This window comes from Callospermophilus lateralis, chromosome 4, assembly GCF_048772815.1.
Source record: "Callospermophilus lateralis isolate mCalLat2 chromosome 4, mCalLat2.hap1, whole genome shotgun sequence".
In the NCBI taxonomy this organism is placed as follows: Eukaryota; Metazoa; Chordata; class Mammalia; order Rodentia; family Sciuridae; genus Callospermophilus; species Callospermophilus lateralis.
In genome coordinates this window covers 146,181,383-146,204,664 of record NC_135308.1, presented here as the reverse complement: position 1 = coordinate 146,204,664, position 23,282 = coordinate 146,181,383, and the positions used below count along the sequence as shown (strand labels likewise).

The window sequence follows — 23,282 nt, the reverse complement described above, 5'->3', positions numbered from 1 at the left end:
TGCAGAATTTTTAAAATCTCAAGTTCAAATTTTATGCTATTCAGTTTTTGGTTTCCCCAAATGCAGTCTCTCTCTCTCTTTTTTTTTTTAATGGTTTTAAAATGCTGTTTGGCAAGATAGCATCTCTTCTCCCAGCCTCCTTAATTAGCATGTCTCATCTGCAGCACTGCACTAGAGACAACACTCTAGCCAAGGATCCTGCAAGGATTTCTACCCCACTCCTCACCTTCCCACAGGGAGCCTTCAGCACATTCTGTCATGTTCACAAGATGGGAATATCATTTTTTAAATGAACTTTGATGAGAGATAAATAAAAACAAAGAAAGGCTGGGGAAAGGAAGCCACTTACATCTCAAACAATTAAAATATAAGATTTCAACATTTGAGACATTGAAGTGATGTTTTAGTAAATTCTTTAAATAATTGAGATTAGAATAATTCTATGGCCAAACATTAAAAGATCATTTTTCATATATGGGAATGGACTTTGATATATAAATTCTTCATGAAAAACCACAAATTATTAGAATCTCATGAAAATCAAACCAGGGATTTCAGGAAGATTTCATTTAATCATGGGTGAAAAAAAAATGTGATATGATCAGTAAGCATGATATTTACACTATGGCATGTTCGTCCGTAATTACACTTTTCATGGATGTCGAGTGCCCACTGTGTGAGTGACATTATATTATTTAATTAATGACATGCTCCACACTATCATCATTCTTGGGCAACATAAGAATAGTTCACCAATTTTTCATCATATGTTGTTGCTCAGTCCAGTTGAATTTGACAGTTATCTTCAAGTGAGAAATGAATAATTCCTCACAGTGTGAATGGCATATAGAAGTCATGAGTTTAGTGACAATTAGAGATTAAGTCTTGTTTTCTATCAAACACTAGATCATTGTCTATTGTACTGTTTTCATTGGAAATTTGTAAATTATGATGAATTATCTTGGCAAGTGGGGATATTATTTTTCCATTTGATAGTTCAGCAGCTACTTCTTAGAAGTCACTTCTCTTTCTGTTACATTTCCATCTGAAGCTCATAATTTTGATCCAGAAATCCTACTTCTGGTTATTTATCCAAAGGAATTTAAATCAGAATCTTGGAGAGATACTTGCACTCCCTTATTCGTAGCAGTATTAGTCATGATAGCCAAGACACAGAAGCAGCCATGTCCATAAATGGATAAAGAAAATGTGTCATATACATACAATGGAATATTATTCAGCCTTAACAAAAGAAGGGAATCCTACCATTTACAACAATATGTGTGGACCTGGAGGACATTATGCTTACTACATAAGCCATGCACAGACAGTAGTTGCTGTATGATCTCACTTACAAGTAGAATTTAAAATAGTCAGTTTCATAGAAGCAGAAAGTTTAATGGAAGAGGGAGAAATGGGTATGTGATGACAAAGGGTACAAAGTTTCAGTTACACTAGAATAACTGGAGAGTCACAGGGCATAGTGCTAAAAGCTAACGATACTGTGTTGCGTGCTTAAAATTTGCAAAGAGGGTAGATCTTACATGTTAGTCAGCTTTGGGTTGCTGGGACCAAAATACCTAACAAGAAAACTTAGAGGAGAAAAAGTTTATTCATTCTGGCTCACAGTTTCAGAGATGCATTCCATGATCAGCTGACTACATTGCTCTGGACCTAGAGAGAGGCAGAACAAACTGAGGGAAGGGCAGGACAGACGGAAGCTGTTCCCCTCGGTGGCTACCAGGAGGCCAAGAGACAGAAGAGAGGGGCCTTAGGGAAGATAAGCCCTTCCAGGGCACACCCCCAGAGACACACCTGTCCAAACAAGCGCCTGTGACTACCCAGTTAGTCCATTCAAAATAGAATGTACTGATTAGGTTACAGCTGGTACAGTCTAATCCTTTTACCTCTGAATATTCCTGCATTAACACAAAAGTTTGCAGGGGGGTGGGGGGAGCATTTCATATCCAAACTATAACATCTTGTGTTAGGTACTCATACCAAAAAAAAGGTAATAATAAATATAAACAAACTCATAAACAAAAAAAGATAATAATAATAATAATAAGAGACAGAAGGAAGCTTTGGGATGAGATGAATATCTTTATGGCCTTGATGATGGTGATGAATTCATGAGTGTATACTTATCCCCAAACTCATCAAGCTGTAGACATTAAGTATTTGCAGCTTTTTACATGTCAGTCATATCCCAATAAGGTCATTTAGGGGAAATATATACATGATTTTTCATATGGTATCCCAAGTTAATGTTTTTTCATGGAGCATAACTAGTTTGATACCATCATTCAAAAATTCCATTGCTGGTTTGTTTTGAGATACCTTGTTTCAGTCCAGTTTGGTTTGGTTTCACGCCACCTTCTACCATGCTACATCCTGGGAACACAAGAATAAGGCTTACTTCTCCCTGGAAGGAGATGTTGGCCTAGAGAAGGAAGCATGCGCGATAGACAGCAGGAGTGGTGGAAAAGGGGTTGGTAGACGTTTCACTTTTCACAAAAGTAGTATTTGATCTCTTGAAATGTATTGGAAATTGAGTAGGGGTTCACCAGATGGATAAAAGAACATTCCAGAAAATAGGCACAGCTCATGTGAAAGTGTACTGGGGGTGCACACCTGGGCTTAAGAACATGAAGGAAATGACCCAGGTTACTGAAGATTAACTGTTCGGCCTTCAGATCACCCTCCACTCCCAGAATCATCACTTTTCTCCATACCTGTATAATAAGACAGTTGGCAGCAGAGGTTCCCAGCTCATCCCTTCCATTGGTCAACCTGGTAACCTGCTGCAACTGCCCCTCTCCACACCAGGATGGGATGACCAGCACTGTCAGAAGCTCGTGACTCCCTGTCTTTTTAGTGACTCCATTCTCCAGCTTCATGAATCACAGCTGTCCATGTAAAGAGAAAGAGGGAGAAAAAAATAAAGAGGCGCTCACACATCCCCTGCCCTGGGATTGTTATCTATGATGAAACCTCTATGAACTGGACTTTTAGCTAGCTAATGTCAGCCTTTGCTTTATTATTATTATTATTATTATTATTTATTCTAATTTTTTATACATGACAGCAGAATACATTTCAATTCATAGTACACATATAGAGCACAAATTTTCATTTCTCTGGTTGTACACAAAGTAGAGTCACAGCATTCGTGTCTTCTTACATGTATTTAAGGTAATGATGTCCATCTCGTTCCACCATCTTTCCTTCCCCCATACTCTCTTCCTTCCCCTCCCTCCCCTTTGCCCTATCTAAAGTTCTTCCATTCCTCCCATGCCCCCCCAATATGGTTCAGCATCCACATATCAGACAAAATATTCAGTCTTTGGTTTTGGGGGATTGGCTTTTTTCACTTAGCATGATATTCTCCAAATCCATCCATTTACCTGATTTTATTCTCTTTTAATGCTGAGTAATATTCCATTGTGTATATATACCATAGTTTCTTTATCCATTCACCTACTGAAGGACATCTATGTTGGTTGCACAATTTAGCTATTGTGAATTGTGCTGCTATAAACATTGATGTGGCTGTGTCTGTGTAGTATGCTGTTCTTAAGTCCTTTGGGTATAAACCAAGGGGTGGGATAGCTGGGTCAACCAACCAAGAAAATCTTAGGACAGCCTTTGCTTTTAGAGCAAGAGACAATGACAACCAACTTTTCCTAGGAATTTGTTTATTAAAAGGAGCACAATCTTCCAGGATACTGCTGGTGCCTGTGTGCATTCCTCAAGTCCCTTCTGCAGCAGCACTATGGCCCAGTGACAAACGGCCTTCCCAGAGCATGACTCAGATGCAGTGCAGCCCTCCGAATACCCAGGAAAGAAGTGCATCAATAAACTGCAAAAGACAGGAGAGGAAAAAATATGCGCACATTTCTAGGAAGAATTCCATTAAGGATGCAACGACAACAAAATGTATCATTTTAACCAAAAGATAAACTAATTAAATAATTGAATTAAGCAAAAATTTCATGCATTCTATAAGTATATCATTATACTAGATTACTTAACACACTACCTCATTATCCAAAGGTAATTGCAGTTTTATCATGGAAATATGCAACATTGAATCACTAATGCAGCCCTTGAAAAGTGCCTTAATTTAAAAAAAAAAAAAGTTTTAATTATCTGGGTATCATTACTGACTGACAGAGATTACATATTGTCCTCTAATCTCCCAGCGTCTTCTTAGCCAGGGTTTCCTACTGTGGCTGTAAGGATTTTGGAATAATGGTAAGCAGAAAAAGAAGAATCAACAGAATCATTTCTGTGATAGTTACATCAATAAACTTGAAAATACTTAGAATAGACTGCAGGGTTCATATTATAATACATAAAGTGCCAGCTTGGATAAGCACCCAGTTTTACATCTAAATGAGACTCTAAAAAGAAACCAACACTTTGGAGCAGAAGTCAGGCACAGTGTTAGGTACTTCCATTAAAATTCTCTCCCTTGAGCCACAGCAACTTGGGAGAGAAATGGCAACATGATATGATGAATATAAAGAGTATTAATTTTGGAGTCAGAATTTGTATTCATATCCTGACTGTATCACTGCCCTGAAAAATTCCTTACATTTCCTGAGCCTCAATTTATTCATTTCTAAAGTGGAGATAATTACTAACCTTGTAATGTTGAAATGGTGAGGTAAACAAGACAATTCATTTTATACATCATCTGATGAGTGTGTTCCCTTCCCAGCTGACACAAGACTTTCCCTATTCCCACTAAATTTCTTCCTGTATTCAGCTAAACTCTAGATATTTTTTTTTCATACCATTGGCAAAGCCACTGTCTTCCCCATCTCCAAATTGCACAATTGATTTCTTTTGGAACCTTAATGTAGGACATTACATTTGTCCCTGTTAAATTGCATCTTTCTGGAACCATCTTTGTTTCTCAGCCTGTTGAAGGGATTTTGAATTCTGCATTGTGCCTTATTATTGTATTAAATATCCTTCACCATTTTATGTCATTGAAAGATCTGATAAGTGTTCATCTCCTGTCTACTTTGATGCCATTAATAAAAATATTGAAGAGAGCAGAATCCAGGGGCAGAGCCTCTGGCATTCAATCAGTGGTCCCCCTACAGGTTGTGACAGAGCCATTCATCAAGCTTCTTGGGTATAGATGTACAACCAGCTACAAATCCACTTAATTTTTCACTCACAGAGCCCACCATCTTACAGATAATGAAAGACTTCATCAAGTGCTTTATTGGAATCAAAGACACTATGTCTATGGCATTCTCCTGGTCTGTCAACCTCATACTAATAACCCTGTCAAAAAAAGGAAATTAATATAGTTTGGCAAAAACTTAACTTTTAATGAGACCACTGAAGTTAGAAAAGAAGAGTGGCTGATGGCACAGGGATTGTGGGCAGAGGAAAGGCACCCAGACCGCCACTGAGCTGCTTTTGGCTGGTTGTGTGTTATGCTGATGAGCTGACCGTGTTCCAGGGGTGGGCTCAGCTCTCCCAGTTCCAAACACTGAAAGAAGTTAACAATTGTTTAAGACTAATTTTATCCCAGGCACTATGCTAAGTTCTTTGCATATGTCTCATTTAATTCTGGAGATAACACTAAGAAATAAGTATTTTTAAAAACTATTTTTTAGTTGATGTACCTTTATTTTTTATTTATTTATATGTGGTGCTGAGAATCCAACCCAGTGCCTCACACATGCTAGGCAAGTGCTCTGCCACTGAGCCACAACCCCAGCCCCAAATATTGTTTTTTAACACTATAAATTTGGATGTGTTTAGGTGAGACTAAGAGAAGTTAAATAACTGACCAAAAGTCTTAGAAGTTAGTGGCAGGGCCCAGACTCACATCCAAGTCACATCAAGCCCTGCTCTTAATCACTGTGCCCTCCGGAGCGGATCCTGTGCCTAAGGGGTGTTGATTTAATTTAACTGAGGATAGAACAGCCTTACCAAGATTTTCAGTCTGTTAATGTGTGGTGGAAAAGATTTACTCACTGACCAAGTACTCCACCGCCACCCACATCTTCAACACACCCTTTCCCCAGTGTCCAGGTGGGAAATCGCCCTAAAAGCTGGTTCAGTTATCGCTGCTTCCCGACCCCAATAGCATTGTAGGAAATGAGATTTTAAGAGTTGTTTTGTTGGGATCAATACAAGCCCTAATGAAATAACCCCTGCCTTGTGGCAGAGAGAACCTCACAAGTGGTCAGGGAATTTGCTTTCTTCCCAGGGACACAACCAAAGCTAGGCATTCTAATTCTCTTTTATCCATTGTTTCATTGATTGGATCTGCCCACTCCCACCCCACCTTGCTCCCCTTTCCCACCCTGACACATACCTTTGCGCAGCTGGGTTTCAGTGTCACTGATTAAACTGTAGTCAGATCTCCAGCCTATTCCTTGGCTTTTTTCTGGGCCAGGAAGTCGTTAATGACTCCATTCGCTCTGTTGATGTGATTCATTTAGTCCCTAGAATGCAACCTTATTCTAGATCTTCAGGGTCACCCCATTATCATCACCTGTTCCCCCTACAGAAAGAACGCATGTTGGCACTCAGTGATGACTACACTCTTTTCAAACATTCACAAGCCATTTGTTCTAAGTCCTTAGGAAGTATTAGCATTTTTACCAAAGTGTCATGGCCAAGAGAATTGAGACAACAAAATGCACGCTTATAGGAAGCCAGTACTAATTCATTGTGTACACAGACAGCGAATATGTTAGTCATCCATCAGAACTACGCTCTTAAAACAAAGTGACCCTGTAGATCACATTTCCCTGGAGATGCACTGGATAGCTGACACCAGGTATATTCCAGGAGAACAGAGATCTCTCTGGAACAACCTGAATTATAGCCTTCGGGAATGACCTAATTTATACCATGCCTTCTGAGCACTAAATGCCTCCTCCCCACATTCTCCTTTTTTTAAAACAGCTTTACTAATAGTAACATAATGACAGATCATTATTATTGCCCATTCTTCAGCATATAGTTCAATAAGTTTTACTTTATACTGCTGTCCAGCCATCAACACAATACAATTTTAGAACAATTTCATCACTCCAAAAAATTCCTCACATCTATGTAGTCAGTCCCTGCTCCCACTCCTACCCTAGGGAACTTAGATCTGTTTATATAGTTTTATATTTTTTAGAAATATATAAATGAAGTCATACAATACAAAGTCCTATGTGTCTAGCTTCTTGACTTAACATAAGGTCAACCCATGCTGTAACCCATACCTGTAGTCCATTCCTTTTTATTGATAAGCTATAAACCATTCCATGAATATGCCATGTTTTACCAAGCCCTTCACCAGGTCATGGGACATTGGATTGCTCCAAATTTTCAGCTCTTGTGAATAATGCTTTTTAAACATTCATGAACAACTCTTTGTGTGGACATACGTTCTCATTCCTCTTGGATGGCTTGTGAGGAGTGTGGACTTGGCTGGGTTGTATTTTCAGAAACTGAGCCATATTTTCAAGAGACTGGCAGTTTTCCAAAACCAGCTCTACCACTTTATATTCCAACCTGAAATACAGGGCTCAAGTGCGTCTCCGTCTTCACCACCACTTGGCATTATCTGCCTTTCTATTTTAGTCATTCTAACGGCTGTAGAGTGATTCCCAGTTTTATTCTCCATGCAGCTCTCCAGGAGATAAGAAAGGGGGACAGTGGAAGGGCTGGAGGTGGTGACAATGGAAGAAAAGGGATGACCTGTCACTGTCACCTTCTGTTCTTTCTCATGTTAAAACTATGCTTAGGACAAACATCATCTACTTTCCTTATAAGGAGATTTTTTAAGCCCTTAACATCCTTTTTCTCAGCATTAATGGGCTGTGAAATACAGTGGACACCCCATTCTAAAGTGCTGTAGTATAGCTTGGCTATGTAAAATCCATGGATGCTTTTTTAAAACCTGAATTTTAGCTAGTTTTAGATAGATTTTTATCTACTCCCACATCCAATTCTTTCATCAGAGCCGCTGACAGGAAACAGAATTGACTGGATTGAATTCATTGCCTCTGAGTATCCTCTGATGGAGGGTGTTATATGACATTAAAGTAGCTACACAGCAAGAAGAGAGGAGCAGTGACAGAGCAGAAAAGACCATTTATAATCCAAAAATTGAATAACCAGACCCTCACTTAGCTCGTATTGTCTCTTGCAATTCAGTTTGTCTTCTCTCTTAACAGGTATGGGTATATTTTAGTTAGCTTTTTGTCACTGCAACCAAAATACCTGACAAGAACAACTTAGAGGAGAGAAAGTTTATTTGGAGTACATGGTTTCAGAAGTCTCAATCCATAGACAACCAACTCCATTGCTTTGCTCTGGGCCCAACATGAGGCAGAACATCATGCAAAAAGGGCCCAGGGGAGGAAAACTGCTTGGCTTTTTGTGGGGTCAGGAAGTGCAGGGAGGGTGGGGGACAGGGAAAGTGAACCCTCAGGACATGCTCCCCAGTGACCCACCTCCTCCAGCCATGCCCCACTTGCCTACAGTTGCCCCCCAGTCCATTCAAGGTAGGATGGATTAGGTTGCAGCTCTCATAATCCGATCATTTTATCTCTGAATATTCCTGCATTAACACTGGAGCTTTTGGGGGACACTTCCTATCCAAACCACAACAGGATAGACTCACATATATATTTCAGTTTACTTTATACTTACATAAATATGCTAATGATGAATTTTGATAACTGTCATTTTATTTACAATACTGAGATCATACAATATAATTGATCATAAATTTTATGATCTCAAAAGTTGAAAGAAAATAATTTGGAAAATTATTTTACAGCTGTAAAAATCTTGCATGGTTAGCAAAATATAAACAAAAAGTGGTCTCTATACTTTCTAAGATGCAGAGCATTTTTATGTACTAATAAAATTGCAGTCTTCAGATGCTATTAGCACATCATCACATCTCCAAGAATAACTTCAGATGTGGGATATTGTACGTATTTTCCATTTCATTGTACAACAAATTATTCCTTCAGTAATCCCAATGATTGGATTTTTGAGAAATGCAAACGAAATTTCTCCTATGAAAACCCAATTTCCAGCAAGATATACTTAAAAGTAACTTACAGGGAAATTGATTGGTTGGGTTTTTGTGTCTTTTTTTTTTAATCTTCTAGAGCAATGTTTATGTGAAAATATAATCAGAAAATTAGTACCTTCATCAAGAGGTAATTCAGAGAGCTTTACAAGTAAGCTTAAGATTCTCATTGATTACAAAAGAAGGCTTTGTGCCTCCAGAAACCTTAAATACTCAGAGGCAATTATGCCATTAAGGTCTCTCTTCCATGCAAAGATTATCTCATTCCCTCACAATTAGTATTTCCTGTTTATTGAGAGAGACTGTATTAGAAACACATATTTCCCCCTCCTTACTCTTCCTCACTATCCTTTGCTTCTCTGAAGATATATAATTTGGAACCTCTTTTCCTTCCTATAGGTTAATATAGTTGTATTTTGTTGGCATCTATGATTCAAACTGTTATTTGCTGATTACCTCATAGCCATTACTTTGAAAAGTAATTAGAGAAAGAAAAGAAGATTTGGAAAATCTAGTCAGAAAGATTTTTTTAGATGAAGGAGTAGAGGTAAAGAGGAATTAGAATTGGTGAGAGGTAAGGAAGACTTATATCACCTGTGGTAAGACTGTATGTAGAGGTAAAGGTGCTGAAGTTCAGAAGGAGCAGAAAATTCCTCAGAGTGGCAAGGGAAAGAAATAAGATGTGGGAATCCTTTTCCTTCCCTTCTTGCCTTTCAGAGACATCTCCCTGCTTGTCTGTTGTCCACCTTGAAAGGGCTCAGGGCTGAGATGTCAGGGGTGACCTCCTAAGTGTGCTGTGCACTATATGCTAAGAGGGACCCTAGAATGCAAGGGAACTAGATCTGACTTCCCAGAGCGTCGGGTCCTGTAGATCAGGTAAGACACACACACGTAAAAGGAGAGCTGGCTGTATATGCCAGGTGAATCAAAAGTGTTGATAGCAGCCTTCAATACTAGAGAAATTCAGAGAAAGAGGTTGATGGAATTTAAGTTGAGAGAGGAAAGCTTTGGGTGGATCTTGATTTTTATCTTTATAAGATTCTGGTGAGAAGGAGAGTGAGGACCTTCTAGAATATGAAGAGGTGTGCATGTGTGGGGCAAAGAGGTCATAAAAGAAAGGGCTGGAGGTGTGAAAAGCATAGTTTTTGATTTAAAATCTACTCAGAGAAATCCATAATAACACATTTAAGTAGCAAAGATAATATCCAAAATATTGCTAATAGGGTTATTCAAGGACAGGATAAGAAAGTTTTAAGTTTCTGTTATACTTAAAGAGAAATACGTTAATACACGCTAGAAATCATAAATGTATAGGGTGGCTTCCTAGTCATTCTCATTTAATCCTCAGGAATCCTTTTTAGACTGGGAAGGCTATGAAGGCATGAATATTTAGGTATATAGATGGATGAAAAAGAAAAAGAGAGAACACATACACTTTTTTTTTCATAGCTCACAACTTGCTTAACATGGTGGCTATGTATGAAAGACATCTAGTAATTATTTGTTGAATGAGAGTATTACTGTTCCCTTTATATCACAATTCCAAAGTAGAAGGAAAGAGAAAGAACCAAACATCAAGTCTCTGCTCCTAAGGTCCTCCCTTCCACCATACTGTCCCAGACATGGATTATTATATTTCAATAAATGAGAGAAAATGTCATAATCAAAATTTGGATGCAAGTTCAAATGAGAATCTCTGGAATTGTAGAATTGAGATAGGATGACCTACAGGTACATATGCCTTGAATCTCAGGTGGAAAGTGTTTAGGAATTATTATTGGGAAAGCAGAGAGCTTTCATATTTAATTGTAATTATAGTTCAATAGATGAGAACAAATCTTCTGGTGGAACAGACCAGAACTTCCATTCTTGCTATTTAAGAACACCAGAGCTCCTGGGAACACTACAGTTTTGTTAGAAGAGGCTACCCTGAAGTCAGAGAGCACTATGGACTTAAATGGAAGCTGCTCTCTTTAGTTGGCAAATATCTAGAAAGGAAAAGGGGAATCATCTGACTTCCCAGAATGGAAGGGGGTTTCAAAGGCAGTACAAAGTTCTTTCCTCCCCTCCTTAAATAAAAGTCCAGAAATAAAAAGGATGCAGTCCCATGACAGTGATAACTAAACTCTCTGTGCGCTCACCACTGCTGCATGTGTGATCTCTGGAGAATTCCAACTACATGTGCTATTTCACGTCTGTCAGCTAAATCTGAATCCCAAAATATAACAAATGCAAAAGGTGACACTGAGGAACATTATGTGGATTTGTGATTTTCCCCAGAGGACTTAGTCCATCCAGCAATAAATGGATTGAGATTTCATGCAGAACATGGAGACAGACGGTCGCTACATGACTTTTCTTCGTGACTGGACATGCATTCTTGCAGTTTCATTAGTGTTTTCCATATTGTGGCTACTGAAAATGACAGTGAAAATGGAAATTGTAGGATAAAAGGATCTTTTAAAGCATGTGGAACAGTTTATAAACAAAAAAGAAGCACAAACTATATTTCCAACAATAAAGGAAACAAAAAATTATGAAATGCTTCTCTGAAGCAATATTGTATGGGGTTACTTAAAATGTCTACTCAGTTGTGTATGAAGAAGAGTTCTCTAATTTTAATATTAAGTGAAAAAAATTGAGGTAAAAATTATACATACAATATGACCACCATAAAACATAACCACAAGGGAAAAATGAAAGAAAATATAACCAAATGTTAATAGCCTATGGATAACTTGTTGTCTTGTTTTTCTCTGTATTTTATAAAGTACCTGCAATGGGAAAGCAATATTGTTATAATCAAAATGTTGTTCGATTTCTAAAAAAGAAAAAATGTTTAATTTACAGCATATTAAATTCATTCATCATGTTTAATTTATATCACATTAAATTTAAAAAGAAAAAGAAAAAAGTCTAAGTGTGCCGACTTTCAACTTTTCTAGGACATGTATTCTGAGGTGAGATGTTCAGTGCACGGTCATGTCATGATATTTTCTGTCAGAGTTCCCACAACTAAACCTAGACACATAAATGACAGTGACATAACATTATAGCATTGTCACTCAGCACAAATAGTTTCCTACTGCCCAGATTTGCAGTGGGGTGTCCGAAGTTGTCCTAATTAACACTGGAGAAAATTCCTGGAGGCCCCTGTTGTTTCAATAACATTTTTTGCCTCTGACCCACATTTCTCCTATGATAGTTGTAACAAAAACCACTTTGAAAACACGCAGGGGGCAGGGAATGTAGCTCAGTGGTTGAGCACTTTGCATGTGTGAGACTGTGGACTCGAGCCTCAGCACCACAAATAAATAAATAAATAAATAAAGATATGTGTCCATCTACAACTAAAAAAAAGAAAAAGAAAAAAATTTTAAAAACCAAAACATGCAGGACTGAGGCTGTAGCTCAGTGGCAGAGCCCTTGCCTAGCATGTGTGATGCACTGAGTTCGATCCTTAGCACCACATAAAAATAAATAAAGGCATTCTGTCCATCTACAACTACAAAAAAAAAAATTGAAAAAAAAAACATGCAGGGCTAGGATTGTGGCTCAGTAGTAGAGTGCTTACCTAGCATGACTGAGACACTGGGTGTGATTCTCAGCAACACATATAAATAGAAATGTGTGTTTCTTATGTACTGGAACTCTGCAGTTGGAACCATATTCTTATGCTGACATATATAGTTATTTTTTCTTAGTTAATGGTTTGACTCTGCAGCTATCCACTCATTCTCCCCAATATCATTAGCTCTGTTAGTCAAGTTTCCTCTCTGAATCCTCCAACTAATTTGTGGCAGAAAGTCAGTATTGTTTTTTGCATTGAATTGAATAACCTCAATTTCTTAAAATAACTAAATTCCAAATATATTATTATTACTTTATCCTTTGTACCCACTGGGTTCCTTGTGCACTCCCTTGTTAACTTGTACCCAAGCAGTAATGAGAACGCTACAGAATTCTCCTTTACCACAGTAACTGTTGCTTTGGGTCTTTTGTTGAAAACCAAAGGTTTACAGGTGATTGGTCGTGGTGCCTGGAGCAGTAGGATCCCACTGCTTTAGAATCCTCATTAAAAAGATCATCAGAAGTTGAGCTATTCTCACTCAAGGAAAACCTGGTTGCCTTTGGACTTGACTGTTCCATAATGACTGGCTTTCTTTGGAATATTCTCTGTGATACTATGTGGCAAATTGGATTTCTCATTGCTAGTGTGGGAGTTTCAAAGCCAAATGTTACCTTCTCTATTGCTCCAGTATTAGCCAACTTGGATGAAATCTTCAGTGGAAAAAGTTTCCTGTTCCTGGTCAATATATGTATTTTCACAGAGAATTCTGTGACACTTAAAATGTGCACCCTTCACAGAGTGCTTGGTCCAGCTAATGGACTCTGAGAGTGCATGGTAATCTTGAACCACAAAAATGAGGACTTGTTCCTCATTTAGGTCTTTTGACCTAAAACTTGAAGACTGCTATGACCCTTATGCAAAACTGAATTATTTCAATGATTTCAGATGGCTGAGGCAATAGAAACATTTTAAACATGATCACTCAAAATAAGAGGCACCATCCTAAGAAGCATGACAGTTGCATAAGCAATGGTGTAGCTAAGGTCCCAAGGTGTAGAGGTGAAGAGCAAGAGGAGCATGTCCAGTGGCAAAGAGCAGGCTCAGAGTCAGGTACAAATCACAGCCATGGTGCCTCTTGGTAATGTGACCTTAGACAAGTTACCCTGCATTTCTGAGTTTCAGGTTTCGCAGCTCTCAAATGCGAACGAAAATGTTATATTAAGAAAAAAATGAGATATTAATACATGTATAATGCCTAGCACAACTATAATATGGAACTAGAACATAGCAAATGTTCAGTGCATGGGAGTTATTGTCCACTGTCTTCTGTGAGATGAGGTCATTTCTGATAAACAGTAAGAAAAAAAGGAGCATTACCCACTGTTCTTAATATAACTTATCAGTCTATGTCAATTTACTATCATTTTATCTTCCCTCACTCTCCTTGGTTGTTGAATAGGAGGCAGCAGTGGAGCACCAGTACAGAGTGGGGAGCACCTCCCTTTCCCTCCCATTAGAGATTAAACAGTGTGGTTGAGACCTCTTAAAGTAGGTCTAATATCAAACTAGGAGCTAGAAATCAAACACATTCCTACCAGGATAAGCTACTTTAATGAGAGATCTTCCAAGGCTACCCAGATCTCTTTATGTAAAGCACCAGCTTATTTTTTGACATGATTAACTTTATGAAAACGACCAAGTCCTCATTTTTGTGGGTCAAGATTACCATGCACCCTCAGAGTCCATTAGCTGGATCAAGCACTCTGTGAAGGGTGCAAATTTTAAGTGCTTTCTATTCTCACAACCTTATTCTTCATCTTCCCAACACTGGATACTGCCATTAGTTTCCTCATACTCTAGATGAGAAAACCGAGATCAAAGGAGTCACTTGCCCAAAATTGAGCTGTGGAAGAATAAATGAAAAGCAACAGCAGGGGTTGCACCAGCTCAGTTTTACCAGTTGTTTGTTTTTTAGTGCCAGTTTGTCAAAATAATTTGGAGTGTCTTTATTACAATAACAGTATTTCTTAGCAGGACTCAGGGTCCCAGGGTAGCACCATCAGCACCAGGTCCAGTCACCTCCTGGGAGAAGGCAATGGGAATTTTATGGGTCGGATTTATATCCAATAGAAGCCTTGGGCAGAGTAATTCAGAATAAGAATAAAAGGGAATCAGAAAACATAGTGTACTTAGACTTGCAAAATACCTTTGAAAAGGTTACTGTTGGATTTTACTGAGATGGGGGAATACTTTGATCTTGATGCTTAAGCAAAAGAAACAATGCCAGAATGTAAGGGCATTTCTGTGGGTCGTATAAATAATGCTGCCTACAAGTAATCAGCACTGGGACCACACTTACTTAGCATATTTATAAATCATTTGAAAGGAGTACATAGTGAAATTTCCAGATTTGGAAAAAAAAAAAAAAAAAAACTGCTAAGCTCTTCCAGGTAGTCAAATGCCAAGCCAGTTAATATAAATGCAGAAAGACAATGCAGGGATACATGAGTGGGCTGAAGAATGGCAGATGGGCTTCTGCGTGGACAACCGTAAAGTAAGGAATTTAAGAAGAAATAATTCAAACCATTTCCCAACATTAAGGGGTCTTGAACTATCAGCTATTCCAAAATTAAGAGATTTTAGAGTTAATGTACACCTTTCCCCTAGTTACTCCTACTACAGCTGAAGAGCCAGACAGAAATTAGGTGTGCTTAGAGAGGACATTTTTAAAGTGGGCATGGAAGGCAGAAAGCGGTCTTCTGCTCAAACATACAGCCATTGGTCCACTTAGGCCTGTGATATTGTACACCACGTTTTCAACTAATCTTAAAGAGTTGTAATAGGGTGGAAGATGGTCCACAGAAAGTCAACTAAAATGGTCTGCGGGAAAGAGGAGCTGCTTTGGGGAAACAAATTTGCAAAGATTAGGATTTATCAAATCATAGAAATAAATAAGGTAGAAATAGCCATTTACCTTGGTTAAGAGGCAGGAGACAGTGGGTGGGTGGAAAAGGCAAAAGGCAGAGTGCTGTTTAAAAGCTAAACCAATTTAGTTGGAAAGGCTGACAAATAGGCAAATAAAATTCAAGGTAGCACAGGATACATGTAAAGAATTGCCTACCCCTGCGCCTTAAAACTTATAAAGAAGGGGAAAAATTACACAATCAGCAATGTCTTTAGAAACCATTTACCCAACAAGAGTTGTTCTATGCCAGGACCTGGGTAGGAAAAGGGTAAATACCTTTTTTATGAGTGAATTTACAATACGTTGTTTAAAAAACTCTGTTATATTTAGAGATCTGCCCAAACTTTGCAGTATATACTTTTGAGAAAAATGAGTTTTATAATCAGACAAACTTGATTCAAACAGAGCCAGCATGTACTAGCTCTTGGGTGAGCAGCTTAACGACTCTGTGCCACAGTTTCCTCATCTGCAAAGTGAGAAGACATCTTCTAGACAGAGATGTTGGGAGGTTGGGAGGGGTAGCATTTGTAAAGCACCAGAACAAACTGGGGATCGAGGCTCCCTGCAGTTCTCAGTTCCCTTGACGTCTCCCGGACAGGTGCCTTTGCAGTCAGACTAAAAATCTTGTCCCAGAGAGACTCAGTCAAGTAGGCAGTGTTCAATTCTAACTCTAGTGTTGCTGCCTCCATCTTTGTTAATATCCATTCTTTCCTATTCATTGAGCTGTTCTTTTGAGCATTGCTTTAGGTTTGGGGAAAGAATAAGGATAAGCACATCCTAGTGCCCTGTTCTCAGGGAGCACACATTGGGAGGGGATGCACTAAGCCTGTAAGTAAAGTTATTTCAAAGAATGAAACAAGAAGGTCATAGGGTAGAATACGCTGGGGGCTGGGGGTGAAGCTCTTTGGTGGGCCAGCAGGGAAAGTCCTTTCTGTGGAGACATGTTTGAGCAATGGGAGGATGAGATGTCTCTGGTTATCCCAAAAGCATTCCAGGCAGAGGGATGGGCAGGGCTGGAAGCTCCAAGGTGAGAATGAATATGGGGTGTTCAAGGCATGGTTTCTCAGGCCTGCAAAACAGAGATCCTGAGTGGAAAGGGGGAGGCAAGGACATGGATAGAGACAGAGGGAACCAGACCCAATGGCTTTGAGGCCAGGTGAGGGCTCAGATTTTACTCCAAGGGCAATAGGAGGCCATTGGAAAGCTTTCAGCTGGTTAGTGATAAGAGTTTGTATTTCTGAAGGGTCTCAAGGCTGCTGTGTAGAACGGGACTCTGGACAGCAGGAGTCCAAGGAGAACCCTCACTGCTTCTTCTTTCCACCCAGACCTGCTGGCTGCTACTCCTTCCTACCTTTCTGGACCTGAGTGTCCCTCTACCTTCACACTTCATCCCTCACAGGGGAAGAGGGCTAACTTTACACAAATCTTTTTGCACTCCTCATGTTTTAAGACATATAAAAATGATTTCTTTTTCTCAAATGAAATAGTTAACCCAAATACATGTTGTTTCAGGTTTTAAAAATCAATTTGATTGGCCACAGGAAACGCATTTTGGCATCTCTGGGAGACAGGCTGCACGACGATCCTCCACAGAAGCCCCCTCGGTCCATCACCCTCAGGGTAAGTGACGCCATGTTCATTTTGTTCTCTTCCCCTTCTCCCAATTATTATTTTGTGCAATAAAATGACTGAAGCAATAGATCAAGAAATATAGGCTGTTTTCTACGTAGCTTATCTGTATAAAAAGCAATCTTCCTTTAAAACAGGATTTGTCTTTCTCAGTTACTTAAATATATGTTTTAGAGATTTAGACATTTCTCTCTAATGGAATTCAGCCTGACAAACCACACCTCTAAAGAACCACACCTGTATCCCACATTCCCATCTACACCCAGAGAGAGGAAATGAGTTTTCTGTGAGACTCCTCAAGCCCACAGAAAGGAAATCGATCAAGGACCACAGTTAAGTAAAGATCAATTTAAATTTGACCTCAGGGTCTTCTGTTTTCAAGAAGTGAAAATTGGCCATTTTTACTCACTAAAGAAATTAAGAATAGAGAATCCAAAACGTTATTTCATAAATCATATGTCTCCCTTTCAGCTACGTTTTAGAGTTATGGGGTAGAAAACCCAGAGACAAACCCAGAAGGTAAAGTGGAAGGGCAAGGAGGACCAGAAGGAAGGATAGAGAGAGATGATTCCAAGCAAATGGCCGATGCAGGGAGTCGCCACCAGCTGCTGGTTTCATGAACCCAAAGATCGTTTCTAAAATTCATCAAAAAGCCAAGATCTCTCCGGCAAGTGAGAGAGTCCTCACTTTATTCTCTGTGTTCAGTCTGGCACATGCTCGCTTCTGAGTCCCTTCCTGCAGGTATCAGAAAAAGTAGCCATAACAAGCTGAACAGAAGCGTGGCCCTTAGACGTAACTGCCCGTGTGAACGGCCTCTTATCATGAACTGCAGCGAACCGCAAGCGAGCGGCAGGGTGGCCGAGGGTCAGGCAGGGCAGGAGCCATTAAGATGTTAAGTGTGACTGCGCTTTGAAGAAGAAGAAAACATACAGAGTTTTAGGGGGATGCGAGAGAATTGTCTTCAGGAGGGATCCAGGAGGAAAAGCCATCACTTGGAGAGCCGGGATACACTACTTAAGGACTTGGGAGCAGTGAAAGTAGAAATAGGACTCATCTTTCCCCCTCCAGAAGAGGAGCCTCCTGTAAACTGGGTAGAGGGTGATGAAGCTAGAAAGGGCTTATCCACCCGCCCTGCCCTCCGTTTGCTACATGAAAGGAGAGGAAGCCACAGGCACCATCAGTGTGGTCATGCTGAACTCCCAGCTACACACTCTGCTCCCTGGCCTTTCCCTTTTAGCCTCTTGCTCTGACTCCCCAGAAGAGACTGAAGGGAGCAACAAACTGATCAAAGACAGAGATTCCCAAGCAAAAGTTTAGGACCTAAATCTAGGCAGGGAGGTCCATAACATGTCAGGGAGAAGTGGTCTACAGATTAGGTATGACCCCAGTCCTCTTCTTACCTGCCAACGCTAGAGCCCAGCCTACTGCCTCCCCTTGCCTTACACCTGGCCAGTTTCCAGCTTGAGTTGTCTTTGCCATTGAAAAGTATCCTCTGTCATATATGCATTGCTCTGCAGTCTGTATGTCGTGTGACATGCTGTGTTGCCATTGTGTCCTCTTCCCGGTCCTGTTGTCAGACCACTCTTTGGTGGAGGATCAAGACCCATTGGGTCCCATTTTAGCTTCTCATCATGGCATCTCCCATGGTGAAGACACACTCCTGCAGTTCCCTTGTAAACACATGTGATAGTGTGCCGGGTGCCTGGCAGAGGTGGGCCTCTCTCCTGAGGTCATCCATGGTGCTGGTTTAAGAAAACAGAGCCTTATTCTTTGTACTTTAAACTTCTGACCGGAAATACTAGTGAGGGGTAATATTGACTTGATAATGCCATTAATAAAATAAACAGTGAAATATCATCCATTCCTTTCAGTTGATTTAAAAAACGACTCCCCACCCCCCACAGTTTGTCTTGTCAGTATTTCGCAGTTTTGAAACCAAAGGTGAGCCACAAAAACATGGTATTTATTTCATGATGTATTTCCATTCAGGAACCCAGTGGTAATCACACTCCTCCTCAGTTGTCTCCATCACTTAGCCAAAGCACTTACACCACTGGTGGCTCCCTAGACGTTCCTCACATTATCATGCAGGGCGATGCAAGGAGGAGAAGAAATGAAAACTACTTTGATGATATTCCCCGATCAAAACTGGAGAGGCAGATGGCCCAGGTAAGGTGTTCAAAAGCCTCTGTGATGTTTTGCTTTCACCTGTACCAGGTAATGCACTCAAATATTGAACAGTAGCTTATAATGGATGCTTCTTGTCCATGCCTAACTGGAATTTTACCATTTTATAAAGTGTCCTTCATTCCCTGCTCTCTTGAACTAGCCTGGAACAGAGTTTTCAAAGAGAGGAATGTATATACATATCATTGTTATTCATTCCTACTGAACAAATCATGCCTGATGTCATTGCACCCCCAAGTCTTTGCTCTAAAGGGAATACTAGTGTGTCAGAATCCAGTCATCATAAAAATAGGTAATAAAACTCTAAATTTTAAAATGTTGGTTGGTCGAATAATAGGGCAGAAGTTGGAGAGAGTATTAACTCCATATAATGTTAATTTCCTCCCAAGCTGACATGTTTTTATAGACTTGTGCTACTAGGACTAGTGGCATTATCTCCGTCACCTTGAATAGTTGATATTGATAGTGCTGCCTGACACAGATGATTGAAAAGAGGGCTCTGTCACTTTTAGACCTTTCCTCAGAAGATTCGGTAGCCATAGCTAAACAGTGGTTCTGTTCTGAAGGTACATTAGAGGGTTAGCTAGCTTTGCAGCTTTGCCCTGCGATTCAATGATCTGATGTATTGACAATTATTGGCAGAACCAACTCTTTTCATCCTCATTCTAAGTTCAAAATGATGTGCTAAGAGTCTCTTTCTGCCTCCCACACCTGAGATGAGAATCTCGAGGTGAAAATTTGACTGTAATTGCTTTGCCTTGGTTGTTAAAGATTTTTCTCAACTGTTTGGTGAGATTCTGTTTTTAAAAAGCTTTTGATAAACATTCCACACTGCAGCTCACAAAAGAAAAATGTGAAGAGAATGTTCTAGAAACCATGGCTATGCTGCCTGTAAATGCCTTGGAGAGAGAGGAACTGGAATACTGTCTCCTTTCCACTCTCAATATTGAATCATTCTCAGGGAGTGGCATTGTTGGGATTATGGATAATTTTTTATTGAAGGGAAATGGAAAATAGAGGACAAATAAGAAAAGAATAATTTTCCCAATCTCTGTTGTTATGCATTGTCTTTAAATCTTTATTATGTTTTCAATTAAGTTCTTTTAAATAAGGAGTAGGAAAGCTTTCCCCCCAGGCTATTCGTTCTTTTTCTGCTATTTGTTAGTATTTGTGGATCACATACATGGTTCAGTATCTTCAGTGACAGCATTTCAGGGGCTCAGCTTATTTTAACCTTGAACCATATTGTCTTCATGTATTAGTTCAAACCTGGACTTTCCTGAGCCCTCGTCTTCCCTGGGGAAAGCAGTATAGTTGTTTAATGAGCATTAGCTATTATTGACTGTGTCAGCTTCAGTGACAGAATTACCTGTCTCAGCTGCTCCTATAATTTATGAAATTACTCCACATAGGGCAGGGTTTTTTTTTTCCAAAGAAGAATTAATTATTCTTCTGCCTGTGTCTGAACACACAGAGATAATCTATCAGGATTGCTCCTTTAATTTCTTCCAGAGGTTCCCAAGCAGGGACAGGGGTACTTTCTGAACAGCCCAAATCTTAGTCCTAACACTGCAATCAGAAATGCATCCCTTTTAGCAGTTGTCTTACCTTCAGAAAATTGAATTAACTTTCATCTGCCCAGGTAAAAAAAAAAGCAAAAAGCGGAGTGAGATAAGCAAGCTGATGTGATGCAGTGAGCTGTATTGCAGCTGCGTGTGTGCTTGTTTACTCGGAGCCAGCTAACTAGGGTTGAATGACTGATGCAGACATGGGCTCCATCAGCAACCAAGAGCTTATTAGAAGCTTTCTAAAATCCTGCAGTTCAATACAGCGCTTTAGCTGCAGAGGAAATAGGAGATGGCACTACAGGAATCTGATCAATAAGAAAAAAGGATTCTGGGATCTTTAGATTGTGTTAATTGCAGTTTTTAAATTTGTTTTGAGAATGTCCTTACTCTGACAAAGCAAAAAACCATGGAGAAATGAATTTATCCCTCTTAAAGACAGTGTCGTTTCAAAGCTTTAACCTGTCAAAACATGGAACACTCCGTCATTTTGTTGTTGAACAGCTGTATTCATGTGACTTTTCTACCTCGCAAAGCACTCAGTTGATGTTTTTTCTTATTTTCTTTATTCTTCTAATAATTTTTTAAATCATTTGCTTTTTAATCATCTGAAATATTGGCTCTAGACCATGTTTTTCCCTGGAGTTATATGTTAAACCAATAAAGTTGTGTCTTCCTAAAGACCTGAATTAGCAATTAAAATCCCCATAAGCATGCAGCTCCCTAGTTACACCTCCTCCCAACCAGAGCTGTGTCTGTGGCTTCTCTCCAAGGGGTTGCTCCCAAGAGGCTTACTGTAGCTTGGTTAATGCTTGCCTAATCCACCTCTATTTCCCACTAAAATGCAGAAGTCCACCTTCAGGCTTGCTTTCTTACCTGCTAAAAGAAAGAAGAACGCAGTTAAGAGAAAAATCACCAGGACAGATTGATGTTCTTGGAAACCCTTCCGCTTCTGCAGGTTCAGCTGAGCTTGCCCTGGAGTGGTTTGGAATTCTAATCCTCGCCCAGAACCCCTCAGCTCCTGGTGGCGGTGGTAACCCCCAGGAGTTTTGCCTTATGAAGGTCTACTTCACAAATGTTTGGGGGTGCTTTACTTAAGTGAGAAAACCAATGCTGAAAGTTCATCAATTTAATGTCCATTCTACCTGTTAAGTTTATTTGTTAGCAAATACTTAAAATGTTTTCCCCTATTCATTCATGATTATTATTATTCAGTGTTGTTTAACTGCTTGTTTTCAGTGAGAACCAATATTTAAAATACCTGTCTTGGAATACAGGAGATTTGCTAATATTTGACTGTCATTTGCTTTTGTTCTGGTATAAGCAATATTCAGGAGTTGTCTTAAAGGAATATGGAAGAAACAAAACTGAGCTCAGTGCTAGTAGCATGTTTTCAATCACTGCATGTAATGATGTAGACCTATCTGAACAATAGGCTTCCTACTATGCTGAAAACATAGCTTCTCTGGCCTATAATTCTAAGTTGGTCTCATTAGCCTAAAAGGTTCTGAGGTGCTTCCCCATTTCCCTACCCTAATAAGTGAATATTGCACTCATATTTATATAATTATACCTTAATGTGCATAGTGCTTTTAAATTTCTAGAGTATTTTGACATCTGTTTATCTCATTTTAGCATGAACAAGGTGTCTTCCACACTGTTGATGTGCACTTAGCACATGGCAGATGAGCATTTAATTCTGAGTTCTGTGGAAATGAGATAGTAAATATAAATATGGGAAAGACACCCAGAAGGAAGAAACTATTTTTCATTATTTAGAGCCTAATTGCAATCCTTAGAAGTTTTCCTCAATGATGAGAAGTCAAAGGACTCTTCCATTGAATAAAGGAGGGTGATGGAATTGATAAGGTTTAGGAACCACATTCTCCTCAGACCGATGAAAGAAGGAAACAGAGTTTTCAAATGCTGAAGCTTATAACTATTGATAGAAGACTTTGATTTATGGAAATACATATGAAAAAGTGAAATAGTATGTGTATTTTCACAAAGTAGAAAAAAACTCCTCAACAATAAGAGAAATACTTATCTTTTTATAAACTTTAGCTTAAATATTAGTGAAAAAAATCCATAATGTCCAAGTTCTTCTGTTTTGAATGCTCTCATTGAAATACCCACAATATTGCCTGGGGCAGTATTTCAGGCCTGCTTAAGACTTTTTCCAAATTTTGTCTAAATCATTAGAAAGTCAATGCAGTTGGCAGTCTAATATTTCTTCATCTAAACAGTAGCACTTAATAAGTATGACTGGATCAATTACTTAGTTAT

The 23,282-nt window shown here is 39.3% G+C and overlaps 1 protein-coding gene across 17 annotated transcripts in view; it reads left to right on the top strand.

Moving 5' to 3' along the window:
* Anks1b (ankyrin repeat and sterile alpha motif domain containing 1B) overlaps positions 1 to 23,282 on the top strand; it is a 1,098,518-nt gene that overhangs the window by 1,010,505 nt on the left and 64,731 nt on the right. For 9 of the 17 annotated variants that reach the window (XM_076854981.2, XM_076854978.2, XM_076854982.2 and 6 more), the window contains 2 exons: positions 17,128 to 17,235; positions 19,234 to 19,413. The exons of 3 other annotated variants lie outside the window; for them this stretch is intronic. In XM_076854981.2, the coding sequence (XP_076711096.2) occupies positions 17,128 to 17,235; positions 19,234 to 19,413 (288 nt within the window). The remainder of the gene's footprint in view (positions 1 to 17,127; positions 17,236 to 19,233; positions 19,414 to 23,282) is intronic. 5 more of the 17 variants (XM_076854990.1, XM_076854989.1, XM_076854988.1 and 2 more) reach the window with 1 other exon arrangement.